The following is a 26,838-nucleotide window of genomic DNA, read 5'->3' on the forward strand; positions in this document are numbered from 1 at the left end:
CAATGTATAAAACTTTATTAAAACTTTTTACAAGCTATACAACAAAGACAAGATCAAACAAAAAAAATCATTTTTGTTATTGTAAAGGGGAAAGGGACAGACAGATGTTTTAAGTGTGTAATAGAAATGTTTTTTTCTTTTTTTAAAGGCAAGCCCCAAGGCACTGCCCAATGACTGCTACTACTACTTCCTCACCTTCCTCCCCCCCATTCCAAAGGCACATGGCAGACAAACTCTACTCTGAGAAGACCACAGCCTAGATCTAATGCCTCTCACTGGTATAGCAGGTTTGACCCAAAATGGAGTTTAAACACAGAAAACATTTCTTGAGTGACTCAAGACAGTGTCACCATCTTCAAAGTTGTCACAGGCTACTGGGAGCTTAGGAAGAAAGAGGCATTAGGTGAGAGAGGCCAAGGACCCTGGATTTAGGGAAGTTGCCTATCCAAGAGCTTGCTGAAGGGACCAAGTAGTCTTGGTATAAAGTTGCCTCGCTTATAGTTCACAGAAAGCTCCATCTTTCACCCTTAAGACATTAGACTCCAAAAGGGCAAGGACAACCACTTACCTAGGCTTTCTAACACCTTCAAGCACCTAACACAGCACTCTGCAAGTGCTTAATAAATATTTGTTGAATGACTGAACATTCGGGATACTTAGCAATGCTTATAAAACCTCAGGGAGATACTTCCCCAGTTATGAGCTGGAATCCCATTCTCAAGGTTTCATAAACTAAGAAGCAACCTGAATCCAAACCCATATTACAAGACACTATGGGGCTAAGATTCTGTAAGAGCCCAAGCTCCACTTTTGCATAGTTAGTTCACTTCTGCTCCTGCTATAGAGAAGTCCATAGAAGCAAGAAGCGAGGTGCATTTACTGCATGCAATGTCTATTTTGCAGGTTTATTACTTGATTTCAGTCCTAGCAGAACATGTAGGCACAATAAATCTGTCAAACTACCTTCCTTAGTGGTTCTGATCAGCTCAGATAAAATTCTTGGCATTTTCATAGGAAATATTATCCCACAAATCTGACCTGAGTCCAAGGGAACACTTAAATAACCTCTCATTTCTTCTCCTCCTCCCTCACTCTTCATTTCAAAGAAAAACACAGCACACAGCCTGGACACATTTTTATGCTGGCTTTGGTGTGACTATCATTTTGCTGGATGACAACTGTTCAGTTCACTTTTGAGTGTTACAAGGATATCAGAGTGTGGATGTGACTAACAGTCTATCTCTAGTTCTTTCACATATCTCAGTGTAATCCTTCATTCATATACATACATACATATTGTACACACACACACACACGGACTGGGGAAGGGGGCTTGCTAATCAGTGAAGAAAAGGCATGTGCTTAGGAACACAAAATGTAACATTGAGATCCAAGGGTCATCACTGGCATAGCACCTTTGCACTAGTAATCCACGAGCAAAAGGTCTGGATAGAGAACGATCTCATTTTTTGGTGGGATTAAAAGTAGCTGCTAGGGTTTTCTGATGAGGTATGGAAAGGCGTCCAATGATGCTTGAATTCCAGGTCCAGGCAGACATGGTTTCTTCCACGTGAGACGAGATTTCCAGTGTTGATGACAGAGTGCCCTTGGGCCAATTTATGGCCTGGTGTCTGCCACACAGAGCCTGAAGTAGTGGCAGCAGACAGGGCTCCAACAGTCAGCTCACTCTACAGTTATCTCCTTGATGAAATCAGTCCAGGAACCCAGAGCCGAGGCAGTGCTGAAATTGCAGGAGCTATAACTGCCAAAGAAAATTAAATGGGGGCTTCAAGTAGCGACTGAGGCAGGCGGCTAAGCAGCAGAGGGGAAGCCAAGCAATCTCTGCAACACAGCCCTGAAGCACCTGGGGCAGAGGAACACAATGAGTAAGGAGGAACAGGGTCAGGGCAGCCCACAAAAGACACACGTCCTTGACTTTCAAGGACTGTTTGAGGCTTCAGCTGGGCTGCAGGAACCAACTGCCATCTGCACTGACAATAACCCCTTCCTTCCAAAGAGATGATGTCAGATGTGAACCTACTGCACTCCCAGCTCGGAAGGACCCTTCCTCTGCACAGAAGCAGCTTTCTGGAGGGAGCTATCAATCACCCAGCTCTACCTCGTTTTCCCCCATCCTCTGCTCCCCCACTCAGCCAGGCAGGTGAATTCGTTTAATCAGAGTCTATATTACTGAATGCTAACCCCAAAGGGAGAACTTAGGAGCAAGAAAATATGCTGAGTCCCAACCAAACACTGTAAATAAAGACAAGTCTCTGAAAATAGATGTCTAAGATTTCCACAGGGTTAAGTGAGCAACTCATTCCTCCTTCTTCCAGATAACAATATACTCAACTCAGGGGATCCAGGACTGGACATGACTTCCATGAAATTCCTTTTGTACTCATGTCCCTTTTCCATCCTTTCGGTTTCCATGGTATGACTGCTCCCCTTTCCAAGGAATGAACTTCCAGCCTGTGATTATCCATGATGCCTGAGGGTTACTCAGAGTTTTGGGAAGCACAGTTAGCAATAACCCATTCCTCCACTGTTTATTCTTTTCTCCCTTTACTGCATCACGCCACTGGCCATTCAAAGGGTGGAGTCTCAGAACTGCCATTTTGAAAGTCAGCAGCTAAGCTTAAGGCATCTCAGAATCTCTGCCATAAAGACTGCTCTGGAAAAAGTTACTGTTGCTTTCACAAACTGCCTTTTCCATGTTTACAATGGGATCAATGAGTGTGAAGCCTCCCCTGATCATGCTGTTCTGATGGATTTCTATTCTCTGAACTAATTTACTTTTCCATGATGTCTGAATTTCATGGGGTTCTTGGTTGAAATCACAGAAAGTCAAACAAGAAAAAGGCACTTGGCAACGTGGCCACTCTTAAATGACCAACTTAGGACGGAAGGCTTTTCTAACAGCCCATTGCTGGTTGCAGATCAGCTCTCACTCCATGAATCCTTCTTATGGTGAGAAAATCTGAAATGAGGGGTTAATGTCCCTCTATCCCAGATGATAAAGAGTCACACACAACACCATGAGCAAAGATCACTGCGATGCTTATCTATCAAGGGCAACGAGAGGACATCCTGAGGTCTAATTTGCTAGTCCCCTGAATGGTGGCAGCTGAACAGCTTGAGATTTTTTTTTTTAATCATGAAGCTCTTACTGGCAGTACTATAACTACTTCCTCACCTCCATTCCCCCATTCCGAAGGCACATGGGAGAAAAATTCTACTCTGAGAAGACTATAGCCTAGATAATGCCTCTTCCACCGGCTCCCGCAGACTGCACTAGGGGAGGAGGAAGGGAGATAAACTACACAGAAAAAGAAAGAGGAAGAGGGGGTAGCACACACTGCCCAATTTCTCTGGTGACTCAAAGGCATGTGGCCCCTGAGGCGAGAAATGGGGAACTGGTGGGAAAAAGTAGCTAAATTTTCAGAACAAAATTACACACTGCCTCTGCCACCCCAGCTGGCCCAGTCAAAGCTAAATGGTTTTTCTGGGAAAAGAGACCAACAAAACTGCAGATAAAAAAACGAACTGTAACTACTTCAAGGGAAAGCCATAGACAATTCCTGGAGGGAGGAACAAATGAAGGGAATGAAAACTGATATCATTACATGGAATGTAAAGTTCTATAAAGAACCCTTAAAAAAAAATCTCTTATAACCAGAGGGAATTAATCAAAAGTTGAAGCACTGTAATTTATGAGGCTTAAAATGGCTGAGAAGTATGATAGTGTGATTCAATGATTCTTGCCACTCTGAAGCATGAACTATTTTTAATTTAAATGCAGTTCAGTCAAAATCCAAGAGAAAGAAGTGTACCTTCTCAAAACAGCCAAATAAAAATCTCATCCTGAAACCACCAATGCAGGGATAGAGGAAGTTCCCAGAGACCTGTGGATTTCCCTATAAAGAAGCAGAGATTGAGAAATTTTCCCCACCCTCTATCTGAACACATTTCTGCACTGATAATGAATGGTGGTCCTCAGTGCCAACCACACAGAAAAGCACTGCAATGGGCCAAAGTGCACAAAATCCTTGTGTGGAGAAGATACCGACCAAATGCCAGGGCTATCAAAGTACTGACATGAACACTGTGGGCAAGAAGGCCTGCAGTGGGAGAGGAGGGTGAAGGCACAGCTCACTTGCTCTAGAAGGAAGTGCCCACATTCTTTGGTTAGTTGACTCAACCTCTAGCTTCCCATAAGATCCTTACACAGATCACCAACCAGGGTTCAGAAGGGATGCCCATCAGGCCTCTAAAATGGCATCTTTGCAGCATCTCATGCCACTTCCACAGATGGCCAGGAAACACTTGTATACACACACACAGAGTGTTAAAGCTCTGGCCACCTTGAAATTAATTCAGTTTATGTGAAAATACCAAGATGCCACCTAAGACACTAAATGGTTCTGTGTGACTGAGGGACACATGAGGTCCTCTTCATCCTCTTCCTCAAATGACATGTCCTCAAAGAGTTCATCCTCTGCAAAACTGCTCCCTAGTCCATATTCTTGCTTATGGACAGAAACTTCACTTGGTGTGAGGTGAGAAGATCCTTCCACAAAGTCAGCAAACCTGAAACATAGAGAAAGCAGTCAGCCATTAGGAAACTGCCTTGTCTTCTCTGGTCACCTTGGAGCCTAAACACAAAGCAACATGACACGAGGGGATGGTGAATCTAGCCAGCATGCTTCTGCTCGATGTGCAGATAGGGAGATCAAGGCATAGGGAAAAGGAAGACGGAGAGACCAGTGGAATATTAGGCCCAGATTCCCCCCACATCTCGACCATGCCTAACAAGTCTGCCTTCCTTTCGTCATGGCAGCGCTCTATTTTTTTTAGTCACCCATAATCCTGATAAGAAGAGATTAAAGAACATTACACATTTACAGCTGTTTACCGTTTTATGGACCTATAAACTATAAACTTTATCCTGGCAGTACAGTGAGTGTTTCAGCTTTACTTACTCACTGGTACACTTACTCCTGAGTTGCGTGGAAAAAAAAACCAGCTCTGAGAGTACAGCAAGAATTAAACGATTTACTTTAACAGGCCTCTCATCTCAATGTTACAAAAAGTTGGAATCAGCAGGTATAAGCAGCATGTGGTGTTCAGTTGTGAGGAGGCTGGCTCCTGCTGAGCTCATGAAGATTGGCCCAACTTTCCCTAGACCACAGGATCAAGATGGGCGGGGAGGCTAAATAGATATGCACACCATCACCTAGATGAGAAAGATCGAGTGTTAGAAGTCAAGATCACCTCATGACCAAACTCCTCAGATAACAGCTGTGGCTTTACCTCTTGGGTGACTGGATGCGGGCAATGGCCTTCCAAGCAGAAAACTCTGGGCTGCTGCAGTAGCCTCGGAGCTCCTCCAGGGCCTTTCGGGTCTCCACTTCCCCTTGTATTCGGTATTCTTCTTCTGTCAGGAGTCGAGGGGGTATCGGCTTTTCTGCTGCCTTATACACCTTTCTGTGCTCACCAAAATAACACCGCGAATGATTAATCATATTCATCTAGATCTCCATCCTTATTTTCTATCTCCTTTCATGGTGCCATTGGCAACTTGCGTCCTGAGGGTCAGGCCTACTTTATCCCCCTTCCAAAGTCTCCCTTGGTGATCCTTGTTCACAATGACCTCCTTCCACTTTAGGACAGGAGGGCCAGCCACAGAAGTAGTGGTGCTCTCTGACCACAATGGTGGAAATGGGAGAGCAAATGGAGAGACAAAAGGGAAATGATGACACAGATCAGCAGGATGATTAATTCCGTTTCTCAGCCTGATAGGGCTTAACATGTTCATTTCTCATTCAAAAAGATAATCAATGCCAGAATGAAGGACTGCAGATAACATCGCCATATTAGAATAACTATGTGCAAGACAGTAATATGCAGCGGGTTACTTTCAGTTTTACCTACACACTGTGATAAGAATATTGCCATGCACCCTGTCAGGCAACAGGAAGTAATTGGAAAAGCAGGAGTCCACAACATGGTGTATAAGTGATGCATCTTGCACCATCTAGTGGCCACAGGAACAAATGACACCATACAAGAATAAAGTTTATTTTATAAAAACAACTAGCAGGAATTCCAAATATCAGATACATTAGACTCAGAAGCAAAAGTAAAAAATGCTAGAGGCAAAGCGTAACCCAGTGACAGTTACTTGCAAACAAGGCCCTACTGGCAATGTCTGTCGATATGCCCACTGCTGCTGCCTTAGCTGACTGCATATGTTGATGAACAAATAAGACACAGGCATTACTTTCTAGTCACCTGTAGGTGGTGTAAATCCACTGAACGGGGTATTCCAGGTTTTTAGTGCAGAATGCAACGATGATAAGGGCAAAGGCTATCTGCCGTATCTGCACACCAGAATACATGAGCAACAGGCCTGTCAGCTGCAAGGCCCAGGTCAGCAGGTTGATGCTGCGTTCATTCTCCAGGGGCCCATACTTGTAACACACAGCAAAACTCACGAAGCCAACTATGAGGACATAGCCTATAGGAAGAGCAATCGGGGGACATACTTGAATCATCTGTTCTATGCATTGTAGATAGGATAGTTCAGGAAGTGGTGGTGGAGAATATTTTACACACTGAACCAGGAAGCAACACAAAGCCAGTAACAGCTAATGAATTACCACATCCCTCTCTTTCCCAAGTCAGATGTGTCTACCTTGATGCCACACCATTCTTCATCCTCCCCCAAAGTTTCTGGTGTGTTTAAGAGTTAACAAGCTACCTGTTTTAAGAAAACCCAATATATGGACATCCAAATTACTTCCCCCAAATGATGCATTAGAGGGTGATTATCTGCCCAACCAAAGGATTCTTTTATTTAAAAATTAATTCATTGCCAGGTTCTTCAGATACTGTGCTCCTCTAGTACACTTAAAATGATCAAATTCATAAAAATTCAATTCACAATTCTAAAAATACATTATGTAAATGAAACAAACTCAAGCTCTATCCCTAGAAACATTTTAATTTAAGCATAGCACATAACTGTACAGGGAGTATAAACACATGAGGACCTACCAGCTAAGACATAAACAATAAAAATGACAGAGGGCATTTTTCCTTTGACAACACCCCTGTTTGCAGAACAAAGTAACCTTAAGTATCTTAATGTATGCACAAAATAGAATAGCAAGACTAAACACTTACTTAAGAGATACTGCCAATAAAACCTGCAGATTTCTTTTAAGTTTTTGAAAACCAGCTGTATCAGGTACAGAGAAAAGGACCAGCCTCCAACTAGGATGATGTAGACAGGACTTTTCTAGGACAGAAAGGTAGGAGTGAAAGCAAAAAGTTACCACAACAGACTTTCTACATGAAAGAGAAGCAAACTGGAACTGTGACTTTAAAATGAAATGATTAAATGCTTTTAAAGAAGTCGCACTTCAAAGGAATTAAGATAAGATGCTAAATACTTTAAGAGCGCACTACATAATTAACAGACATGGAAAATTCCACTGCCTACTAAGCTCAAGATTAAATATGAAAAAAAAAATCTGATAGCCAGTTTCTCCAATCACATATACAATATATACCTTTCTGGATAAGGCTATTACCCAAAAATCAATCAACCACCAATTCCCATTTTCTAAGACAATCCTTGAAATTTTATTAAATTTAATATGGATTTAATAAATTTTATTTAAAACTAATTTTATTTAAAACAAATTGAATGTTAAATTTAAGCTACATGTACACAGTACCCCCTACCAATCCTCAATAAATGCATATGGAAACACCTCTACCTACCTTGGGCATGAACTTGGACATCAGGAAAATTAAAATTAGCAGAGAGGCCAAAATCCCCAGGCTCATCCCAGTGGAGTAGTAGAAAATCTGACTTCTGCAAAGAGAAAATTATTTCAAGACATTATCTAGGTTTGTTTTAAGCATAAAGAATCACATTCCCTAGATCAATTAGTCTCTGTAGGTATTAAGTGTTGTTACTGGTACACAATCACCCCCTACAGAATATGAAAACATTTATGAGAAAATATCCTTATTTTTCATTACTGGACCTCGAAATGCCATCAGTTAGTCATATGATATTAAGTGCACTGGCTCTCTTAAAATTACTTTGTATCTTGCATTTACTTATCTATGTATATCTTGTATCCCCTCCAGTAAAATGTAAGTTGCTCAAGAGCAGAGCCTGTCTCATTTCTGCCTCTGAAGCCACATGTTCAGTACAGTGCCTAAGTACATAGTGGGCACTTAATCAGTGTTTCTCGAATTGAACTGAATTAGTGCAATAAGATTAATCAAAAGCTAGAAACAAGAAAACAAAACCCAGAAGAGCCAGTGGGGGTACATCTGCATCTAAAACTTGTCTTTCAAGACCAGAAATCCAGCCCAAAGCAGTGCGTACTGGATCTAATCGGGGATTTTTAGCGTTAGAAATGCAAGGCCCTTCAAAGAGACACTGCTTCTGTGCTCCTGTCCTCACCTGGATTTGGCAAAAATCTAGCTTATGAGGAGCAGTCAAGTAAACTATCCATTTTCAGAGAAGCCAAGAAGGTCACACAACAATGAATGGTCTTGCCCAGAGATAGAGTCAGGACTAGGGCACAGGTCTTCCTAATGTCTCTTTCAGAGCTTTCTGCTCAATAGCCTCCCCTGAGTTCTTAGTTGCTACAAGTGTCCAAAGAGAGACTGGCAAGGATATTATAGAAGGGATTCCAACACGGAGAAGGACGTTGGACTAGATAAATCCTCATTAAACTATCTATTAAGAAATGAAGGGGTTGTAATATGCATTGGTGGAAGTAACATATTTATGAAAACATGGATCCCTAAAGAATAAATTTTTAATATTTACCTTCATCTTTGCTCAATGTTCATTATTTAATCATCTGTAAGTCTTTATGCTTATACACAGAACTTATACATACACAGTACTATAAAGCTAAGTTCCTAGGAGTCTACCCAACATCCTGACTCAGGACATCATCATATACAAAAGATTTGTTTATTTTACACAAGATTATTTTTGAGGACTATCCTGTCTTAAAACTTAATATAATCTTCCTAGTTGTAGATGAATACCATAATGGCCAAATTTATCAAGAAGTGACATTGCTGTCGATCAAAATGAACACAAGACAAATAAAAACATCACACACTAGAAAATGAATGACTTCTCCATACCAGGCAGAGGCTAGCCAAATAAATTCTAGGATGAGGAATGAAAGCGTTTATGGCTTTTATGGAAATAGCAAAGCAATTTAATTCTGAGCCCAGAAGAACTGCATACCCTGAAGAGCAACCTACCTGCTTAATAAGTCCCCACAAAAGAAAAGCAAAAGTCCAAGGAGGAAAACTAGGAAGAGTTTGGGGTCAAATCCTGGGGGGAAAAAAATTAAACACAGACTTAAAAGAAAGACTGAATATCTAAGGGAATACACAAGACAAAGTAATTTTTAGCCATATTAGACTATAAGGAAAATACAAATCCACTCATCCAAACAGCAATGTAAAAACACTAGAAGGAGAAAGAACAAATATTTCATTTGATCCACAAAACAACCCTTTGAGGTAGGTGCTATTATCACCCCCATTTTATAGGTGAGGAAAGTGAAACCAACAGAGGAGAAGTGACTTGCTCAGGGTCACACAGTAAATGTCTAAGGCCATATCTGAACTTAGGACTTTCTGACTCCACACCCCTAGGATAGAGTGGCCTCTATCTGCTGCACCACCTAGCTGCTCCTGCCTCATGGAAGCAAGGTATGTTTCCAGAAAGAGAAAATAATTAGATCTCTGACTAGCCTGTAGTTTCTTGAAGATATATATTTTTTTAAATCTTCGTTACTCCTTACCTAAAAAACTGAGACTCCTATTAGGTGAAATTGGGTAAAATGCCATCAGCCTTTCTCTTGACTGGCCACAAGGGGTCTCCACTACTCTGGTTCTCAAGCTCTCAGTCACCCTCAGGCTGGGTTCACGTCCTGATGTCAGGAGCTCCCACTGGTCCGTCTTGGCACCTTTCCCTACCCAACAACACTTCTCACTAACAGGGCAGCTGCACTATAAAAAGCCGCAGTGAATCCCATCCCACTGTCACTGGGCTTGGGCAGAGGCCTCGGTGGCACACTAGACAGTTCAACAGCTCCAACCTTGAGCATCCCAAACCAGGCCAGACCTGACACCAACAAAAGAGCCACTATTCGTCAGGACGGCTGGCAGGGTACATCAACAGTGGTGGAGGTGACATCCCATCCCAAGTGTCCTCTGAAGTAACCACAGATTCCAGAAGCCAGAGGATCACCTTGAGGACGTCCTTTCTCTAAGAGAGCATGACCTTGCCTGCCTTCCCTCTGACCAGTCCCTGATGACTCCAACACCATGGACTGCAGCATGAAAATATTCTCTTTTCTTAGGTACAATGTTAATCTTGAATCTTACCTTTGTTTTTTGTTTAAGTATCTATTTTTTCCTCTAAATGCTTAAACATTTCAATGTAAATACTCCAGAGAGGGCAGGAATCAGGCCAACCCTCTCTGATGTGCTCTGAATAGCAAATAATGCAGCAGCAAATGGATACTAACAGGCAGGAGTATAAATCTTCAGACTTGGCCAAGGAGCAAGTCCTAGATAACTCTAAGAATCCTCTTTGATATGAGAAGGTAGCTCCCCTTTCCCAGTTTCTTTGTACAAGTGGGTATAAAACACTGCATACGATGTTAGACTTTTTGATATGTTGGTTAACTTAGCTAAACTGGTTTTTTCGATATTTTTACTTGTTGTTATAAAGGATTACTCTTTAGGAGGAGGAGGATCACAATGGGAAATATAGGTGATATAAAAACAAAAGATTTCAATAAAAAGTTACTTAAAATTTTTTAAAGAGTGCTCTCTAATAAAATTACCTAAGAGGTAATGTCCAACCCACCACGGGATTTTCACTGTCTTCAGTGAAAGACTGATTAACTTGATGAACAGCAATCAGAGCCCAGGTGGCAGTGTGCTAATGGGGATGGAGTCTTCTGATAAACTAATCAGAAGCTCTGAAGCTCAGAACTTCCAGCCCAGTAAAGCGATTTCTTCCTTGTTCCTCTAATTCCTATGACTGGACCTTTGATATCTAGTTACGTATCCATCTGGATCTTATCTTGGTACATGGTTTGTGAGGTGTTGGTCTGAACCTAGTTTCTGCCAGACCCCTGTCCAGTTTTCTCAACAGTGTTGGTCAAGTAACAAGTCCTGACTCCATTGGCCAAGGTCTTCCACTTGGCTTCTTTTGTTTCTATTATCCAGTATATACTTCATTGGTTCCCCTGACTGAGCTCTCTATTTTTCAACTAGTATCAAACCATTCTGATGATCACTACTTCGTGGGATCGTTTGAGATGGGGTGCTGCTAAGCTGACTTCCTCCCCACTTGTTTTCATGGCTGCACTCGAGATTCCCGACCTTGAAGTTCCCTAAGGTGGAAAAGAAGCCCCTAGCAGAGAGGAGGCTTACTTCGGGACAGGCTGATGCTGTACTCGGTGTCCTTCTCGAGGACCTCGACTTTGAGGCAGACCTTGGTGCTGTAGAGGTCCACATTGACATAGGTGTCATTCAGCTTTTCCTTCAGGAAGGAGGAGAACAGGTTCCAGAGACTAAAATGCTCCAGTTCTTTCAGCTTCTCCTCGTTTTCCACTTGCGTAACTCTCACCACTCTGGAGCTATTTACCCGAATCTGTAAGTCAGGCGGAAAGAGAAAGAGAAGGGAAGGAAAGATGAATTTCAACTGTCACCAAATTCATAGGTACAATGCTAAAACATCAGCACTACTGGAGCTTTTCCCACAAGACTAATCAGAAGTGTTGAAAGTTGTAGTAACAAAAAAAAAAGACCCGACAGAGAATGTTTTTTATATGTAACAACATGGAACAGAAAGGCATGTGTGAGACTAACTCTCTATTATTACAGTGTCTCCAGAACTACCATTAGTTACAGAGGGAAAAAAAAGTCTTCAAATTGAAGGGGTCATCAATACAGCTATCTATGAAAGATTTTACAAAACCTGGGGCAAGAGCATTAAGCAAATTGGCAAGTTACAGCCAGGCCCAGGAAGATTGAAAATGATTCCCACTATGGTGGTGAGATTCTCCTCACTGTCTGCCACAAATCACTGGTTCTGGGGACACACTGGTCACATATGCTCTGCAGGGGCTAAGATTTTTGCATTAAACAATAAAGAAAAACAGATTTAAAAAAACCCAACCACCAAATCACCTTAATCATCAACATGACTAATGCCCTCATAAGTTGCTACACTTAGCAGCGGTAAGAGTGCCCCTAAGTGGAAGACCAGACACCCATTTCCAAAGGGACTCGTTTTGTTCAATCACTATTAGATCCAGACACACCGGGCTGCCAGCTGACTTGATAGTGTTATGGAATAAATGACCAAACTAATTCTTCTGAGGGGACATAGTAGACTTACTATGCTTATGAAAATTATACTCATGTGAAATCAAAACATAATTAGGAACAGCAAGTCAAAGGTGGTTATGTCAGCATGGACACACAATAGTTTCCAGCTCAACAAAGGAAAGAGATCTATGAAATGGGGGGGGGGGGCGGCAGGGCGGGGGGAGAGCAGTCCTTGAGATGGAGGAAATGTGCCACAAGGACACACTAAGGAACATAGAATATTCTATGCTCCTCAAAAGTAAGGACCATCTGTCACTATTTCTTTTAGATCCCCACATAATAATTATCATTGTAACAACTCACAGCACCTGGCAGTGATGAGCCAGGTGAGGCAGTCAATAAGCACTAATTAACGGCAGGATCTAGAATAATGCTAAAAAGGCTATTAGAAATAAATTTCTCATCCTAGGGGCCTAAACAAATACAGAATCTTGACAATGTGCAAGGCAATCATGCCCTCTAATGGTCTTCAGGCATCTTACCGTCACCCGGGTCCATAATTCATGCCACCTTGGGACAAGAGTGTTCTTGTAACAGAACTGCTGATTATTAGTCTCATAATAAAATTGGGATTCTTGCAGCATCACCACTTGTACTTCAATTCCAGCTTTATGCAGAAAGGGAGGAAAAGAAAATGTTTAAGCATAGCAAAGAGATAAACACTGCATTAAAAAAGAACAAAATGGCCATTTTCTTGAAGTTTGTATTTTATCTTTGAACTAGGGATGGCAAATAGATTAAAGGACAGAAAGATCTGATAAGGTAAAAAGTCTGCAAAAATCACAATTTCTGACAAATACCATTAATGTGGACTTTTAAATATTCACTCATCCAGAGTAGGTAGAAAACAATGTGTATTTTCTCTCAACAATTTCCTGGATAGGGTAAGGAAATTTTCTTTACTTACAATGAGGCAGTAGTAATTGATTTTTAATGCAGTTCAATTTTTTAGCTTTTTGTTCCATCCCAAAGAGCTTAGGAGAAGCTAATTGTTACATCTGCTCCTATTATCTTTCATTAAACAGCTCATGTTCCTTCGGAATTGTCTTGAATCTACGTCAATCTGGTGCTCAAAGACGGCTATTCTGCTGCCCCCAGGCCTCCCTTCCCTCCTGCTCAAGCAACAGCACCTTGTCCACAAACCTGTGTAGAGATTATCAGCCTGTGAAATGGTCCTGTGAAAGGAGGCATTCAGCAAGCATCCCGCAAAAATGATTTTCTGAGGATGCAGGTGCATGGATTTTAAACACAACGAAAAAGGAATCTCAGCCAAATGCCTGAAAACCCAGAAATCACATAGGAAAAAAGCTGACCTGGGACATCAGTCCATCAGGCCAGGAATAGTTTGGGGATGAAGCTAGGATTACTCATGTGTCTAAAACCAGTCTGTGTTTCCCAGTGTCTTCCTAAGTGGAAGTACAATAAGAAATTTGTGAAGGAAAAGAGGGAAGGGAGAGTAGAGGAGAACCAGATGGTTTAGACACTTAACTTACAAGACGTTATAGGTACTGGGCAATGGGACAGAGGGTTTTGGAAAGATCACTTTTTGGCTCCTACTTTAGCTATCTCAGGTCTTGCTATGCTAAAAATTCACTATAAGTGCCAGGCTGTCAGGAGTTTTGATAACCTCCTTAAACCCAGCAACTGGACTAAATCTAGACTCAAAGGAAAATGGTTGGTAAGCTACTATTTTCCTCCAAACTCATTTCAGAAGACACAATTCTCACAAAACCTTATGTCTATTCTGTTTGCTAATGCTAAGTCCACGAAAAGTACTGAGAGCACACAAACCCACAAACATGAATCAGTTGTGAAGTGATTCTGAAAAGTGAATTCTGAAGCTACAAAGGACACCCTGATGCCATTTACAAACGTACTGAGGTCTGCAATGGTAACTTAATTGCGTAAGAGAGCTGTTAGGTAACATTAAAAAATAAAGTGTAATGTCATACACAAGACCAGGAGCTATAATATTTCACTTCAAATCATTTTCAGTTGATTCATTAAAGCCCTGAGCAGCATGCACACCTATTAACTAAAGTTCGTCCAAAATTCCTATTTATTCACCCTCTTTCTCTCCTATAGCACCAAGAAATGTCAGAAGGACACACTTTAAAAAATGATATTCTCAAGAGTGCAGTCAGATACAAATAACATATGGCAATAACATCAGGCCTTTTGAAAAGCGTCAGGTCAAGAGAAGTTCTATTTGTCTCTAAACCTAGCTCAAAAAACCTCAGACTTCATTTCCCTAAGGAAGATTTATGCCTACGACACTAATAAAAGAAATCACAGAATTAAATCATCTCTTGAAATCCAGTCTCTATTTTCCAAAGGCTCTCACAACGCCCAAACTGGTGAGGTGGGGGTGAGGGGGAGATGGTGGCACAAGGGGGTGAGGAAGACTTCCCCTCGTCACAGCCTCCTACAGAAATCAGCATTTGTCTGCTTCGGCAGGTCGGGCAAAGAATGCCAAGGCCACTGGAAGGAGTCAATATTTGGAAACTTACCACACAGACTACGGCCTGAAACTGCTGCAGCCCAGGTTAGTGCACAGTTCACTCTGTGACGTTTACAGAGAAAAGCTGGCAAGATGCCCAGCACTGGCACTGTGTGCGCCCCATTTTAAAATGCAAAATGACAAACAAATGCTTTTCCCCTTCTCCCCTACCCAAGTCACTATTTTGCCTTCTCCAAACAGCCTGGTCTATGTGTTAGAAAGCTACCTGGATGTTCAGGCCCAGCTTCTCTCTCACCACAGATAGGAATCCAGCTCCTTGGCAACATCTCTCTCTTGGAAGTCAATGACTCTTTATACTAAACTTATGTGCAAAGTTTATTAAAATATAAGTGACCTCAAAAGGTCTGATATTATGATATTCATTTTCCCCCTGAGATTTTCCCCCTTCCCCATCTTATAACTTATAAGTCACCAGCTCAGATAATGGTCACTCTCCTTTTGGCCAACAAGTACTAAGGCTTTACAACGCACAAGATACCAGTCGGTATGAGTTTGTATCTTATTCCAACTGGAGGCATCATGGTCTAGGGGTAAAAGTGGTATATTTGCAAAGTAAACATTTTTAAAGGGGCAGCTAGATGGCGCAGTGGATAGAGCACCAGCCCTGGAGTCAGGAGGACCTGAGTTTAAATCTGGCCTCAGACACATAACACTCACTAGCTGTGTGACCCTGGGCAAGTCACTTAACCCCACTGCCTAGCCAAAAACAAAATTTAAAAACCCTGCCTCTCCCTCCCACTTACTAGTTCTGTGACATCACCTAACCTCTACAAACCTGTTTCCTCATCTGTAAAATAGGAATAATAATTCCTATTTGACCTCCCTCAATAGGTGGCTTTTGAATACCAACTAGGATTATGAACATGAAAGCACCACACAAACAAAAAAGATTCTTCTCCACCAATCTTGATTTACCTGCGCTCTCTCCATGACATTACCCATCATAACCACAGCAACGTTTCTACTGCCCCCTCCCTTTCTTGCTTCTACATATCCCGTCACTTCCCCAGTCCTTCCGATCTACCCAGCACTAAGCACGTACAAAGCGCAAGCACAAAAGCGGCTGCTGACATCCTCCGCACCAGGGGCGCAGAACGTGTACACAGAGAGGTCAGCATGGGGCGCCACAGTCTGGGGAAGGTGAGAGCAGGGACGGCTGAGCCTTGGGAAACCAGGAAGAAAAGGGCTCTGAGAGGCAGAGGATGCAGCCGGGCACGGGACACTGTTCCCCCTGCACAGTCCCCATCTCTGACCTTGGGGAAGGCCCCACCCAGGGGTCCTTCATGTTTGATGTCACAAAAACATTCCAGTATACAAAGAGCAGAAAAGAGAGTTCCACATAAAACTGCGTTAAGGGGCAGCTAGGTGGCGCAGTGGATAGAGCACAGCCCCTGAAGTCAGGAGGACTTGAGTTCAAATCTAACCTCAGCCCAAGCACTTGACGCTTACTAACTATATGACCCTGGGCAAGTCACTTAACCCCAACTGCCTAAAAAATAAAAAAACAAAGCTGTGTTAAAACACACACTCAATTTAACATGATAACAAAACTGCCTTGTTTGTCTGTCCCTCCTTCTAAACTTCCTTCTTGTGTGTTGTTCGAAATGTCATATTGATAACACTCTTTTCTTCTTTTACAATCACTACCTATCAATTCTTACCCCTCCACCATAAAATGGAAGCAATGCCCCCTCTCTCCATGATAACCAAAAAGTCTGGCTGAACAAATCAGCACCTTTGCTATGTTGACAAACATCATGCCTCTTTCTGCATCTCCAGTTCATCCCTTATATCAAGGACCAATGAGCAGGATTCATCATCAGTCTTCAGAAGTCATAACTGGTCATTGCACTGATGATCTCTTAACTGTTTTCCTTTACATCACACTGGTTACAGGGTAAACTGTTCTTCTGGTTCTGCTCACTTCATTCTGCATAGTTCATAGATGTATCCCCCAGGTTTCTTATGAATCTGTCATTAGTCATTTCTTACAGTATAATAATAATATGCCATTAAACTCCTTTCTCATTTCTATAGGTTAAAAATCTTTCTAATCATTCTTGGAGGCAGGAAATGGATGCTGAGTTCAGGGAACAGCAAGGAGGGCAGTCTGATTAGAATGGAAAGAGGGTGAAGAAGGCTGTGTAAAACCAGCCTCCAATTGATAAATGGTTAAAGGCAGTTTTCAAACAAAGAAATCAAAGCTATCCATAGTCATATAAAAAAGTGCTCTAAATCAGTACCGAATAGAAAAATGCAGATCCAAACAACTCTGTGGTATGAACTCACACCCATCAGATGACTAGTTTGACAGAAAAGGAAAATGACAGATGTTGGAGGGGATGTGGGAAAATTGGGACACTAATACACTGTTGGTGAAGTTGTGAACAGATCCAACCATTCTGGAGAGCTATTTAGAATTATGCCCAAAGAGCCATAAAACTCTGCATACCCTCTCACCCAGCAATACCACTACTTGGTCTGTATCCCAAAAAGATTTAAAAAAAAAAAAGGCAAAGGACCCATATGTACAAAAATGTTTATAGCAGCTCCTTTTTGTGGTAGCAGAGAATTGGAAATTTGAAGGGATGTTCATCAACTGGAGAATGGCTGAACAAGTTGTGGTATATGATTGTGATGGCATACTATTATGCTATAAGAAATGATGACAGGGATGCTTTTAGAAGAACCTGGGGAGACTACGTGAACTGATGCAAAGAGAAGTGAGCATAACCAAAACACTGTACACAGTAACAGCAATATTGTACAGTGATCAACTGTGAATGACTTAGCTATTCTCAGCAATACAATGATCCAAGAGAATTCCAAAGGACTTATGAAAAATGTTATCTACCTCCAGAGAAAAACTGATGGAGTGTGAATACCGACTGAAGCACGCTTTTTCTTTTTTACTTTATTTTTCTTGGGGGTTTTTTTGTCTGTATTTTCTTTCACAACATGACAAATATGGAAACATGTTTTACATGACTGTACATATATAACCTATATCAAACTGCTTGCCTTCTCAAGGAGGGGGCAGGGAAGGAGAAGAGAATGTGCAACTCAAAATTAAAAAAAATGTTAAAAGTTGTTTTTATATGTAATTGGGGAAAAAAATATTAAAAAATAAAAGCAAGCCTGCAAAATGAGGCTGAAGCTAAACTAGGAAGGACTTGAAATGCCAATCTCAAGAGTTTTATTTTAGCCTAGAGAAACCGAACCACTGAAGATTCTTGAGTAAGGGAATAATATGGTTTAATTAATCCCCCCCCAAGATTCCTCCTGCTCCCCCCAACGTGTATGCGTGTGTGTGTGTGTGTGTGTACATGTAAAAAATTTAGGCCTCTATTAGTACTGCAATAATCACAATTTCAATCTCCCAGCTTCCTGAGGCACGACCCTACTCTAATCCAAATTGATGCACATATGTCACCAAATCTGCCTGCTCAAAAAACCTCCAGTGACTCCCAACTAGTTTGCGTGCCCCATCTGGCACCAAACTAACACTGCAGCCTTATGTCACACTACTCAATCTAACACAGTCCGTGCTCCAATCAAATAGGATTATTCAATATTCCTTCCTCCACATGCTCGTGCTTGTTCCCTAAAGCTTCAACCCCAATGCCACTTCCTCTGCAAAGCCTTTCCTCTCGACCTTAGCCCTCAGCTAGAAGTGACCTCTCTCATCACTTAATAGCCTTTATATTGCTCTTCTACATTTATATTCCAATTTGCATCATGTGTGTCTCATAACTCCTACCAAAAGAGCTGGGGAAGTCACAGAAGGCTGCCTGGATCAACTATAAATTCATGCTATTTAATGTGAACTCCTACCACTGACAGAGGATCCTTCTACTAATCTCTGATGGACTTCCTACTGTACTCCCCATAACGACTGTTTCAAACCTTCTCTCTTCTCTAGCTCTCCCAAGAGTCTTAGGTTTCTACATTATTGAGAGTAAGGCCATCTCCTCCACCAGCCCCAGCTTTTCCCATCAATATTTTCAGCCATACCTCTTGGCCCTGATGCCATTTCTTCCAGTTACTGTCCAATAGTCCCTCCATGTCTCTCGGAGAGCTAAACTCCTCCAGACATTTACACTCACAGCATTCCCTTCCTTGCCATCCAGTCATTCTTTAATTCAGGTTTCCAACTCTACTAAAACTGTTCTCTCTAAAAATCATTTAAGGTTCTTTACAATTTGGCTGTACCCTGCCTTTCCAGCTTAACTTTTCATTATTAACTCTTATTTTACCAAGAAAATTGAGGCCACTGGCTATGAGTTCCCCCTTCTCCCTTCTCAGAACCTCTTGCTGACATCCCCTACTCTCCCCTTCTCATTGCAGTTTGATATAGGTTATATATGTACAGTCATGTAAAATGTATTTCCATATTTGTCATGTTGTGAAAGAAAATACAGACAAAAAAAACACAACCCAAGAAAAATAAAGTAAAAAAGAAAAAGTGTGCTTCAATCGGTACTCACACTGCTCTACACGGGACCTCGATTCCATGTACTCCTATCTTCTTCAGCTGACTTCCCCTCCTCTTCCTCCTCTAATCTTAAACCTCTCACTATCTAGTTGGCTTCATCTCTACTGCCTTCAAACATGTCCAAGTCTCCCCCATCCTTAAGAAATCTTCATTGATCTTACTTAATCTTAATCCATCTTTAATCCTCTTGCTCCATTTCTCAGCTAAATTACTAGAAAAAGTTGTCTACACCAGAAGTGTCAAACACCGCCCCCTACCACTACCCCCTAGCGCGGTCTTAACCAAATTGAAATGTAATTGGGAAATATTTAAAAAATAATAAAACACAGATATTATACTTTAAAACTAATATGTGACCTGCACACATCCTTATTATATTTAGTGGTCCTGTTTCTATTTCAGTTTGACACCACTGGTTGACACTAGCTTATTTCACTTCTGTCCTCACTCCTCAACCCTTTGAATCTGGCTTCAGAACTCATTACTCAAAAAAAAAAACCCAAACCAACTCATTACTCAAATGAAATTGCTCCCTCTGATGTTACCAATGTTCCCTTAATTACTAAATCGGATGGTCTTTTCCTCAGTCCTTATCCTTCTTTACATCTCTGTTGACCACCATATTCTTCTGGATACCTTTTCCTCTCTGGGTTTTCCCCCTGAACTGCTGTCTCCTGGCTCTCTTTCCACATGCCTTTTCACACAGTCTTGGTCTCCTTTACTGCTCACTGTCCATATCATGTCCCTTATCTCCAACTTCCCCAAGGTTCTGTTCTGGGCCCTCTTCTCTCTCCTGCTGATCTCAGCAACTCACATAGGTTTAATTATCATCTCTATGCACCAAGCTACCTATAGCCCTTTGAAAAATGCTCCAAATAGCCAATAATTAGAGAAATGCAAATTACAGCAATTCTGAGGTTCACCTCACAAAAATAAGATAGGGAAAGATGATCAAAAAAGGAAAATGACAAACTGTGGAAGGGCTGTATGAAAACAGGCACATTAATGCACTGTTCATAGAGTTGTAAATTGGTACAACCATTCTGGGAAGCAATTTGGAATTAGGTCCCCAATGCCTATCTTCTGATTTACCCAAAAATACCACTACTAGGCCTCTATCCCAAAAAGATAAAAGACAGAAAAGAACCCATATTTACAAAAATATTTATAGCAGCTCTTTTTGTAGAGACAAAGAAGAAAAATCCAAGAGAGTGGCTAAATAAATTATAGTATATGAATGTAATGGAATTATATCTTAAGAAGTTATGAAAGGGACAGTTTCAGAGAAACCTAGGAAGATTTGTATGAAGTGATGCAGAGTAAAATGAATATAATCAGAACAATGAATAACAACATTGTAAAAACAAACAACTTTGAAAGATTTAAGAACTACTGTCAATGGAATGATCTACTTATGATACCAGGTGCTACCCACCTCCGCATATAAAAGTGACGAACAAGATACAGAGTATGACGTATTTTTTGGACATGGCCAGTTTGAGAATTTGTTTTGCTTAACTGTTTATAACTGCTACAAGGGTATGGTTTTCTTTTTTTCCCCCTCTGGGGGCAGGAGAAGTAGGATCAAGAGAAAATAAATGCTGGTTAGTTGAGAGAAAAAAGTTTTAAAAAATTATCTCTAGGAATGTGACTTAGATCTCTCCAAATCCCCATGCTCCCTGAACCTCCATCTCCTATCAGCAAATATCTATTGGATATTTCAAACTAGATGTTCCAGAAGCATCTTAAACTTACTATGTCCAAAACAGAATTCATTATCTTTCCCCAAAAAACTGTCACTTTCCCTAGCCTCCCTATTTCTGTGGTAGGAACCTCCATTCTTCCAATCTCTCATGCTCAGAGCCTTGTGATATCCTCAACTTTTTATTCCCCTTGCCCCATACATCCAATCAATTGCCAACTCTTGCCATTTCTATCTCTATATCTCTCACATCAACCCCTTTTCTCTACCCACACAGCCACCACCTCAGCTCAGGTCCTCATTACCTCTCATCATTACTGCACGACCTCCCAGATGGTCTCCCTGCCTCAGGTCTCTCCTCACTCAAATCAATTCTCCATTCAACTCCAAAAATGATTTTAGAAGCTCCTTTTAAAACTTTTCACAACTTGGCATCAACCCATCTTTCCAGCCTCATATTACTCCATTTCTGCTATCTACAATCCAGGCAAACTAACCTTTTTCTCTGTTCCTCACACATATCACTTTGTCTCCAGGGCCTTTGCACTTGTGCAGGTGCCAGTCAGCCCTCCCTCCCTAGTTTGCATCTATTGTTTATTTGAATGTGTGTTGTCTCCCTTGGTTGAATGAAAACTCCTATGGAACAGGGATGGTCTCATCCTCTGCATTTGTGTCTTCAGTGCCTAGCACAGTTCCTGGTATACAGTAGGCATTTAAACAATGTTTGCTAACATACTGATTAACAGATTCAATACTTCTCCTGTGAAGGCCTTTCACAACCCAACTTCATTTCCATCTGCTAAAAATCTTCCTCATATTCCACGGCTCATCTCAAATGCCACGTCTTCCATGAAACAAACAACTCTAGTTCCTCAAAATGTTGGCCCTATCTTCAAATTTTCCCAGCAAAAACCACTTTGCACAGCTCTCTCATTTGCTGCATCACATTCTACCTTACACTATATTTTTCCATGTGCCCTAGTTAATAAATGTTTGTTGTATAAAACTGCAAACGCCTTGAAGGCAGAAATTTTGTCATCATTATTTCCATATCCTCCAGTGCCTCTTCCAGGGCAGTCTAATAATGCACACAGCAATCAACTGGCATCAGGTCTGTACAAGGTGAGATATCCAGGGGTGAGGATGATAAGGAATGACGGACAGCCACAAAGAAGAGGACGCCTGGTGGGAGATAGCACAGTTGCTTTATCACTCCCTGCTCCTGAGGTTCTACTCACTCCAATAAGTATAATTTAATTTACAAACTTAATTTATAAATTATAAGTTATAAGGTAAAGCAGAATGCAAAAAGAGCCTTCAAGTGCCACCCAATTCTGCCTACTTTTCAAAGGGATGGGGTTATCAGTATCAGCCCAAAGCCTAATATCCACGAAGCACTGTTCCATTGGACAAGGATGAATTTCAGGTCAAGGTTTGGTGGCACATGGGGGCACCCGCCCTAGGCTCGGGCAGCTCGGGGCAACCTTCCTTTCTCCTGCTTCCCAGAATTAAGCGCGTTTTCTCCTCTTCCTCCTCCTCCCCCAGCCCAGATGCAGCAAGGGACCCTGCCCATGCTTGATAGGATCATAGATTCTGATCTGAGCCCGGCGCTCTGTTCGTCGTCCAGGCCTCCGCCTTGGATGGGAGAGATCTGGAGCCAGAGCCCCGGGTTCGAATCGCGGCTCCGCTACTTCCCTGCTAGGGGATCCCTGGGTCGGGTCCTTTCTTTCTTTGGGCCTGAACCTAGGCTGGGGCACCCCTCCGCTGCCCCGCCAGCCCCCGCACACCGCCCGCCAGTGCCCCGAGGGCCTCGCGGGTAACGTAACGGCCACGCCCCGGAGACAAGCCAGGCCGCCCGGTGCCCGTCCTAAAAATACTGTCCCCTTCCCCTCCGATCCCGCACCACGCCTGCCACCACCGCCTCCGCCGCGCCGGGCGGTACCTGCGCTGCAGACGAGGCAGCCGCCAAGAAGCAAGCGCAGCCAGGCCGTTCCGCCGCCCCGGGGCCCCCAGCCCCGGAACCGGGAAGCAACCGGCAGCGCCGGCGCCACTTTCATTCCTCCCGCCATGGTTGCCGCCGCACGCCGCCTCCTTCTCACGTGCCCACCCCGGCAACTGGTCCAGAACGAGCAGCTGCCTGGGCCTATCGGAGAGCAGGATCCATAAACAAGACCCGCCCCCTACCAACCCAGCCCGGATGGGCGGGGCTCCGAATTTCGGCGACCCGCAGTGACCCAGCAGTGAGTCTGCTCTCTAGGTAACTGACAAGGGGAGGGCGGGGTTCGTTTCTGACCTATTAGAAAAGAGATTAGCTACAGGAAGATGCCGCCCCCTAGCAACATGCTTCCTCTGCAATTTATTTAAACAACAATAAGGATGATTGATATAAGGGCAACCAATAAGTGACTGGGATGGGCGGGCACTTCGAGATCATACTTTGCTCCCTCCTTCGCCTCTTCCTCGTTTTCTCCTCCCCCTCCACCCTGGTTTGTTATTGTTGGGCACACTGTTCTCACACTCCTGTCATTTTCTTCCCATTTTTTAATACGTCATTCCCCTTTTCACATTCCTTCCATCTTGCATTCATGGAAGAAATTCATCACTGATATCTCTCTCTCTCTCCCTCTCCACTCCTTCTCTCCCAAACACACATACACACCCATACACATACACTCAAAGGCAGAAAAAGGTGCACTTCTGATTCCTCACTTCCACTTCCAAACACTCCCTGGATGCTGTGGTTGCTAAGCAATCTCTCCTTTGAAGACCCCTCCATCCTACTATCCCCCCCACAAACAGTCAGTCAACAAGCATTTATTATGGGCCCGCTATTGAGCAATCATTGTGCTATTCACTGGGGATACAAACACAAAAGTGAGAGAGTCTCTGCCCTCAAAGAACTTACTTACATTGCACTATCCAGACCCTTGTTGCTGCTATCCACCATCCCCCAAATTGTTCTTCATTTTTCAAGGAGTTCCTTTGCTGACACAGTCTTCCTCTCCCAAACATCCCCTGATGTGCAGTAGATGAATGGTAGACTTGGGAGTCAGGAAGGCCTGGAATCAAATTTCACCCCCTCACTTATCTGTTTTGGTTATGTCACTTAACCTGAATCTCAATTTCCCCATCTGTGAAATGGGATAATATAGCTCAGATTTGATGACCTTTATAAAGTGATTTGAGCAGAGGGTTGAATATCCCTTCAAACACCCTTGCTTCCCAATTCATCAATCTTCTCCACTTTCCCACAGGGATGGCTGTACCCTTGAGCTCACTATGACCTGTGACCGTGCTACTACATTCATAAAACTCACTGTGGAATCTACTTGGGAAATGAATAGTCTGCATCTTGCTTGGACAGCCATCTTGACCACAAGTCTTTCTCATCCTTTTCCCTAGAAAAACAAATCTCAGAGCTAAGCTGGAAGGAAGCAGTACAGTGAGTTCTCCAAAATATGTCTAAATAGGTCTACAAAATTCATCAAACTGAATCCTGATGAGGAAATCCAAGAAAAAGTCACAGGGAGCCATTTTTCCATCCCAGGGATAGGCAGACAGATAGGTGGTAAGTGGACAGTGGGGATGGAGTCAAGCCAGGAGTGAACAGGGAATGTTCCAGAGTAGGGAGAGGCTGCACAACATGGCAAGAGGAGGCCCCAGACCCAGACAGGGCACCATACCAGGACACTTCAACGGGGTCAGATGCCACTGGGAAGCTTTGCACCTACTACCCAGTTCCTGGTCACAGATTCAGGGTGGAGTAAGTGCCTCAACCCCTCCTTCCAATCCAGCACAGGGTGTGTGCAGAAAGAAGAGCAGGTTCAGAAGCAAGAAGCAGCAGGGTGGCTCACATCCCAGAAATAAATCAGGGTCTCCATTTCTAGCTTCTAGCGGCCTAAACCTTGCGTAGGAATAACCAGAGTAGGAATCCCAGACCAAAGGAATACCTGCAGTTCTTTCTCTCTGATCCAGCAGAACTTCGAAGCTGGCTAATAGTGGTGTCTGCGTCCCGCAGCAATCTACTGTTGCCAAGAACCAAATTCAAGTCAGGAACCTGCAGAGTTCAGACCAGAAGGACAGTAATGAGACTCTGAACCCAGACCATTTTGACAGCACTAAAAACTTGCAGGTTCCCAGCCTGAGTTGTCCTGGAGATCCAGAAATAACACAACAGTCAATACTTCAAGAAAGTAGCCACAGGACCAGCTGAGATCTTCCTTGAGCAGAGCCCAGCCCTAACATCAAATCTGAAGTTAGGAAGTAGGCTGAAAGAATGAGCAAACTAGAAAAAGCATCCCACCATAAAATGCTATTATGGTGACAGGGACACTCAAGATACAAACCCAGAAGAGGATGACTCCAAAAAAAACTCTATGAGCAAAGCCTCAAAGAAAAACACAGCATTGGCACAATTCAACTGGAATTCCAGGAAGAGATAAAGCAAAAGTAAAAAAGAAAGAGTTAAAAATATTTTTATCAGAGAAATGAGAGGACAAGAGGTGAAAAAATGAAAAGAAATGAGGGCTTTGGAAGAAAGAATTGGAATGGAAATTAACAGCTTAGCACAAAAGGTACAAAATCTTACTCAAGCAATAAACCTGAAAATTAGAATGGACTAAGTAGAAGGCAATGACTCCATGAAACAAGAAATATTAAAAATGAAATCAAAAGATTGAAAAAAATCGAAGAAAATGTAAAATATTTCATAGCAAAAACAAATTACCTGGGAAACAGTTTGAGGGGGGAAAAAAAGTAAGAATAATTAATCTACCTAAAGGTCATGAGCAAAAAAAAGAGCCTAGACACCATATTTCAAGAACTCTTACAAGAAAACTGCCCAGATCTCTTAGAATCCAAGGACAAAGTGGAAGTAGAAAGAATCCACTAATCACCTCCTGAAAGAAACCCTTAAATGAAAACTTCTATGAACGCCATACCTCAAATCCAGAACTTCCAAGCCAAAGAAAAAATACTGCAAGCTGACAGAGAAAGGATTCAAATACCAAATACCATAGTCAGAATCACACATGACTTGGTAGCCACCCCTATAAAGGAGCAGAAAGTTTGAAATACAATATTCCAGAGGACAAGGATATAGATATACAGCCAAGAATAACTTATCCAGCAAAACAGATTTAATTAAAGGATTTCCAAGCATTCCTAATGAAAAGACCAAAGCTGAGAAGATACTTTGAAACAAAAACATAGTAATCAAGAGATACATAAAAAGGTAAAGGCAAGTGACTAATTATAAGGGACTAAATAAGGATAAACTGCTACATTCCAATATGGAAGATGAGGTATCTGTCCCCTCCAAACGCTATCATGGGTCACAGAGGAATCTAATTAGACAAAGCCTAGGAATCATTCTGTGATATCTTGATCTTCAGAGAAGAATGGAAAGAGAGGGGAAGAGTAATACACTAGAAGGGAAACAAAAGAAAGTTTAGGGGAAATTATCTCACATAATCAGGATTGCCAAGTTGATATGTATATGAACAAGGAGGAGGGAAACAGGAGCACTTGAAACCTAAACCTCAATTGGTCAAAGGTAGGAAGACTACACACACACACACACACACACACACACGTTGGGTACAAAAATACATCTCACTCAACAATGAAATAGGAGAAAAAAGGAGAGAAGGAATT

General features: G+C 42.3%; 1 protein-coding gene and 1 long non-coding RNA gene across 5 annotated transcripts; one reads left to right on the forward strand and one right to left on the reverse strand.

Moving 5' to 3' along the window:
* On the reverse strand, positions 1-23,293 carry NEMP1 (nuclear envelope integral membrane protein 1). 4 transcript variants are annotated; one of them, XR_002325229.2, is made up of 10 exons: positions 23,126-23,293; positions 12,948-13,072; positions 11,506-11,725; positions 9,313-9,385; positions 7,792-7,885; positions 7,189-7,303; positions 6,295-6,520; positions 5,314-5,487; positions 3,834-4,590; positions 1-2,472 (listed from the first exon to the last, which is right to left on the reverse strand). XR_002325229.2 is itself a non-coding variant. In XM_020990085.2 (9 exons), exons 1-9 carry the CDS (start codon positions 23,250-23,252, stop codon positions 4,407-4,409), a joined length of 1,338 nt encoding a protein of 445 aa, XP_020845744.1. In that variant the 5' UTR covers positions 23,253-23,293; the 3' UTR covers positions 1-4,406. The 4 variants fall into 4 exon arrangements, 2 of the variants coding, with proteins under 2 accessions (XP_020845744.1, XP_020845747.1); XR_002325228.2 differs by having other exon boundaries at positions 1-1,762; positions 2,354-4,590; XM_020990085.2 differs by having other exon boundaries at positions 1-4,590.
* LOC110210961 (uncharacterized) lies at positions 10,069-13,612 on the forward strand. The gene is made up of 3 exons (XR_002325231.2): positions 10,069-10,421; positions 11,347-11,794; positions 13,491-13,612. It is a non-coding gene; the product is annotated as an uncharacterized LOC110210961 (long non-coding RNA).
* Positions 23,294-26,838: the final 3,545 nt, after the last annotated feature.

Source organism: Phascolarctos cinereus, unplaced genomic scaffold (assembly GCF_003287225.1).
Source record: "Phascolarctos cinereus isolate Bilbo 61053 unplaced genomic scaffold, phaCin_HiC Scaffold_1;HRSCAF=81, whole genome shotgun sequence".
NCBI classification, from domain to species: Eukaryota; Metazoa; Chordata; class Mammalia; order Diprotodontia; family Phascolarctidae; genus Phascolarctos; species Phascolarctos cinereus.

Coding starts and splice junctions, on each gene's coding strand:
- NEMP1 (XM_020990085.2), bottom strand. CDS start 23,252: ATGGCGGGAGGAATGAAAGTGGCGCCGGCGCTGCCGGTTGCTTCCCGG. Junction 9,386..11,505: donor CAGCATCAGCCTGTCCCGAA/GTAAGCCTCCTC, acceptor TTTTCCCCCCAG/GATTTGACCCCAAACTCTTC. Junction 6,521..7,188: donor TTATTGGCAGTATCTCTTAA/GTAAGTGTTTAG, acceptor CTCTTCCTATAG/GCTATGTCCTCATAGTTGGC.